General features: G+C 40.0%; 1 protein-coding gene across 1 annotated transcript in view; it reads left to right on the top strand.

Annotated features, from left to right (window-relative positions):
* ADGRV1 (adhesion G protein-coupled receptor V1) overlaps positions 1-4,516 on the top strand; it is a 687,583-nt gene extending 683,067 nt beyond the window's left edge. Inside the window, exon 92 of the mRNA XM_023730073.1 lies at positions 4,207-4,516. Within this exon, the coding sequence (XP_023585841.1) occupies positions 4,207-4,325 (119 nt within the window). The 3' untranslated portion in view covers positions 4,326-4,516. The remainder of the gene's footprint in view (positions 1-4,206) is intronic.
* Positions 4,517-4,755: the final 239 nt, after the last annotated feature.

Below are 4,755 nucleotides of genomic sequence, written 5' to 3' on the forward strand. Positions count from 1 at the left end.
CACCACTGAGGTTCCTCCAAGTCAGACAGCTTCCCCGCTTCTGTGCTTACTCTGGCAGAGAAGCATGGGCACTTTTGTTATTTTAAGGCATGGTGGCAACTCAGATGTTACATTCAGGGCCAGGCAAATACCATAAATGAATCAAGAGGACTGGGTGAAAACAGTGGCAAACTGGAGGGTAGTGCCTAGTCCACATTTTCACTGTTTTTTGCCATGCAGGCCTAGTGTTGCCTGGTCTTCTGATTTTTCAAGACAAACCAGAAATATGAATTTTTATGTTAAATGTATTACTTTACAAATCTTGGCAATTTGATGAATTTTTAAAAAACGTTATCTTTGGCAATCTTCTGCTTCTTAATTGAGTTCATGGATGTTTGTTAATCATTTTGCTTCATGACTTATATATGCATTATAAATAGGGTTACCATATATTTTGGAGTCCCTGGGTGGCAAAATTGGCTAGCTACTCAGCTACTAACTGAAAGGTTGGCAGTTCGAGTCCACCCAGAGGTGCCTTGGAAGAAAGGCTTGGTTCTGAAAAAGCAGCCATTGAAAACCCTATGGAGCATAGTTCTACTCTGACACACACGGGGTCACTATGAGTTGGAATTGACTTGGCAGCAACTGGTTTTTGGTTTACCATATATTTTATCTCCCAAACCAGGGCAATTTGAGTGTAAGAGGGATATGATTAATAATTTTGTCAGGTGTAAATTGGGATTTTTCTTTGTGTGTATCAACTATTGCATTTTGAAGGAAGAGTATAAGAAATGTTTGTGAAAGGGTGTAAAGATGAGCCTCAGTGGATTGCCAGGAAGACAGTCAGATTGGAATTGATATGGCCCATTCAGCACAAGTGAGGAGACCTGCTCAGTTTGAGAAAAAGCTCTCCATAGAGAAAGGTTGGAAATACGTCCATTTGGTAGGGTGGAGACAAGATTATGGAGTATCTTAAAAGCCAAAGCAGAGGGTTCAAAATTTGACAAACTGGCAGTGGGAACTGATGTTTCTTCTTGAGTAGGAGAAGGCAGTGGAATGCAGAATGGACCAGAGGACAGAACAGATGATAAAGATGGAAGTGGCATTTTGAAGAACTAGGGTGTTGAGTACAATTTGGTCATATACTTCATAAATGTTTGCTAAACACCTACAGTGCACTGTTCACTACCCTATGAGCTGTGAGATACAAAGATATGAAAGACATAATCAATGAGGGAATCAGAAATTTAAAAAGATCATCATCATGCTTTCACAGGGAGCAGAGGTGATGCCTTAGTTGATATTTATAGGAAGAGTGGAGGCAGCCAGATTCTGTAGGCAGGGATTGAGAAGGGCATCCCAGGCAGAAGTGCCAGCATAATAACATGGGGTGAAAAGGGAGACAAGCAGCTCTCCATCCTGCGCTCGGAAATACTAGTGAGACGTTAGGCTAGAGCGCACACACAAGGGTCAGACAGATCCTGTGAGCCTTGAAGCCGGTCTGAAGAAACGTCCTCTGGTGGTTAGGCAGTAGGAAGGGATGCAAGAGAAAGCAGAAGATCCCTGGAATGAGCCAGCAGATCAGCAGCCAAGATGGCCAAGGGCAGTGGCACAGAAGCAAAAGAAGGAAGTGGGGTTTCAACAGCAGCCTTTAACAGAGAGTAGGAAGGATAGGGACTCAGAAGAGGCCACTGGAGTTGGCTTAGAAGGAGGTCATTAGTGGATTCCTGCTTCTAGCTCTTTCTGTAGCTGCCAACTCTGCAGAATCGCTTTTCCTACTTCTCACACAGAAAGGGAAGTCTCAGCTACCCAGGCAACTGATTTTTCACTTTCTTCCTTGTTTGCTGAGTCTAGTGCCCCGAGGGGAGGACCAAGGAGCTGTAATGTAATCTCTGGTGATTGAAACCAGCACGCCCCCCGGTGACCACATCCCCATTGTGTGTGTGTGTGTGTGTGTGTGTGTGTGTGAGAGAGAGAGAGAGAGAGAGAAACAGCATGAGAGTTTGTGTTCCACTCAATAAAGAAGGAAAGAACAAGGTGTTAATTCTAGCATAGTTTTAAATTTTCTGAGTTATTCTGAGTAATGGAAAAAGTAGTGGATGGTGGCGTTTACTAAAAACAGATTCTCTGTGCTGTCTGTAGTTAATAACAGCTAGCTTCGTGGGATTCCTGAGTAGTTCTGCTTTACCATTGTGTTACATAATTGTTTTTATCTTGTGATCGGATCTGAGTCATTTCAGAGCTGGCATCTCCAGGGCACTGATACGATACCAGCATGTCTCAGGTGCGTGCATTTCTTCACAAATCACTGCACAACAGTCTCAACAAATGGACCTCCTAGATCCAGTGCATGTGGAGTTGGGGTTGTATGTTTTCTAACTGTGCATCCTGCCCCTCTGCTGAAAATTCTAAGAACCTGCCTGTTTTTTTATTGTGATGAGCCCCTCAATTAGCAAATGCTGTTCTTGGGAATAGGTTACCCTTATCAACCATGTGAAAACAAAGAAAAGATTACAAACCCAAACTTGTATCTTCATAAATTAATTTCTATTAATAAGAACTACTAAAGAAAATTTGAAAATATATTTCTGTAATTGTTAGGTTTTAACAGTACTTATTCTAAATGTATACAGGAGCCCTGGTAATGCAGTGGTTAAGCGCTTAGCTGCTAACCAAAAAGTCGGCAGTTCAAATCCTCCAGCCCCTCTGTGGGAGAAAGTCATGATGTTTGCAGTGTTGGAAACCCTATTGGGGCAGTTCTACCCTGTCCTATGGGGTTGCTGTGAGTAGGAATCCACTGGACAGTAATGGGTTATTCTAAATGTATAGGAATCCCTGGGTGGTACAAATGGTTAATGTGCTTGGCTGCTAACTGAAAGATTGGCAATTGCAGTCCACTCAGAGGCACCTTGGAAAAAAGGTCTGAAGATCTATGGAAAACACTATGGAACACAGATCTACTCTGACCCACATGGGAGTCACCATGAGTTGGAGTTGACTTGATGGCAACCGGGTATTCTAAGTATATAGCTCACTTTTAATTTTTTTAAATAAAATTTTGTTGTGTTTTCAGTGAAGGTTTACACAGAAGTTTAGGTTTCCATTCAACAATTTCTACACAAATTGTGCAGTGACATTGGTTACGTTCTTCACAATGCATGAACAGTTTCATTATTCCCTTTCTGGTTGTTCCGTTTCCATTAATCTAGTATCCCTACCCCCTTACATTCTCATCTTTGTTTTAAAGTAATTGTTGACCATTTGGTCTCATATAGGTGATTTTTTAAGGGAGCACGGTACTTACGGATGATATTCATTATTTTTTTTAGCCAATTTGTTATTTAGCTATGAGGTGACCTCAGGGGTTATTTTCTGTTCAAGGTTTGAAGAGTATCTTAGGGCAGTAGTCTCAGGGAGTCCTTCAGTCTCAATCAGTCCAGTAGGTTTTTTTTTTTTTTTCTTTGTAGGAATTTGAGGTTCTGTTCCACACTTTTCTTCCATTCTATCAGGGTCCATCTATTGTGGCCCTAATTAGAATGATTGGTAGTAGTAGCCCAGTACCATCTAGTTCTTCTGGCCTCAGGGTAGATGAGGCCATGTATCTTGTAGATTATTTGTCCTGTAAACTGGTTTCTTCTGTGAATCTTTGGTTTCCTTCTTTCTCTTTTGCTCCAGACGAGTAGAGACTGACAGTTGTATCTTCAATAGCTGTTCGCAAGCTTTTAAGACCCCAGACACTACTCACCAAGCTAGGATGTAGAACATAACTTTATGAAATATATTATGCCAGTTGACCAAGATGTCCTATGAGACTATGGTCCTAATCCTTCAAACCCAGAAATCCAGTCCTGTGAGGTGTTTGGTTATGTCGAAGTATTCGTAACTGTGCTCCCTATGTGCTTTATTATATATATGAATATACGTGCATACAGTCGCATAGATGCATATACATATATATGCATACACACACATATAAATACCTATACACGTATATGACTGCATACATACATATATACCTGCATATATATATTTTTGGTTGTTTTTGCTGTTGTTTCAAAGTTATATATGCCATAAGAATTACCAACAGGCCCTATTTTCTTGTGTGTATATAGCTCACATTTGACTAATGTAATAAAAATAAACGTGTTTTGGCTTAATATAACTTAACGTTTAAGAAGTTACTGCACTAAGAGTTTGGGTTTTGTATTTTTTCTTTTTCTGTTGCAGGTGCTGGGCTCAGCATCAGTGATAATGAATCTGGTCAAGGCAGCCAGGAGGGAGGCATCTTGACTGATTCCCAGATTGTAGAACTCAGGAGAATACCCATCGCGGACACCCACCTCTAGCTCCTTGGTAACCATTAGAATGAGGATATTCTCATATTTGTATTGGCTTTTGCGATAAAACTGTGTAAGTACATGCAGCCATTTAATAGGAATCTGTGAATTGTACTGGATGGTTAACCCAGAAGTGATTGTTGTGTTTGGAGTATAAATGACTTATCTTTGTGCAACCTGAAAATCCACTGCTGTAATGAAAGATCAGATCAATTTATATCAGTCAATAGAATGTACATATTCCAAGATTATTAGTTATTTTTTAATCATCTTGCATGGCTAACATTGTTTAATAAAGGTAATAACAACAAACAATAAAAACAATGGAATCCATTTGATATCAACTCGGCTCATTATTTATTATGAAGAATTGTGCATGGGTTAAAAAAAGCAATAAAAGAACGTATGTATATTGAATGTATTTCTACTTTTCAAATTT

This window comes from Trichechus manatus, unplaced genomic scaffold (assembly GCF_000243295.1).
Source record: "Trichechus manatus latirostris isolate Lorelei unplaced genomic scaffold, TriManLat1.0 scaffold00032, whole genome shotgun sequence".
Classification (NCBI taxonomy): Eukaryota; Metazoa; Chordata; class Mammalia; order Sirenia; family Trichechidae; genus Trichechus; species Trichechus manatus.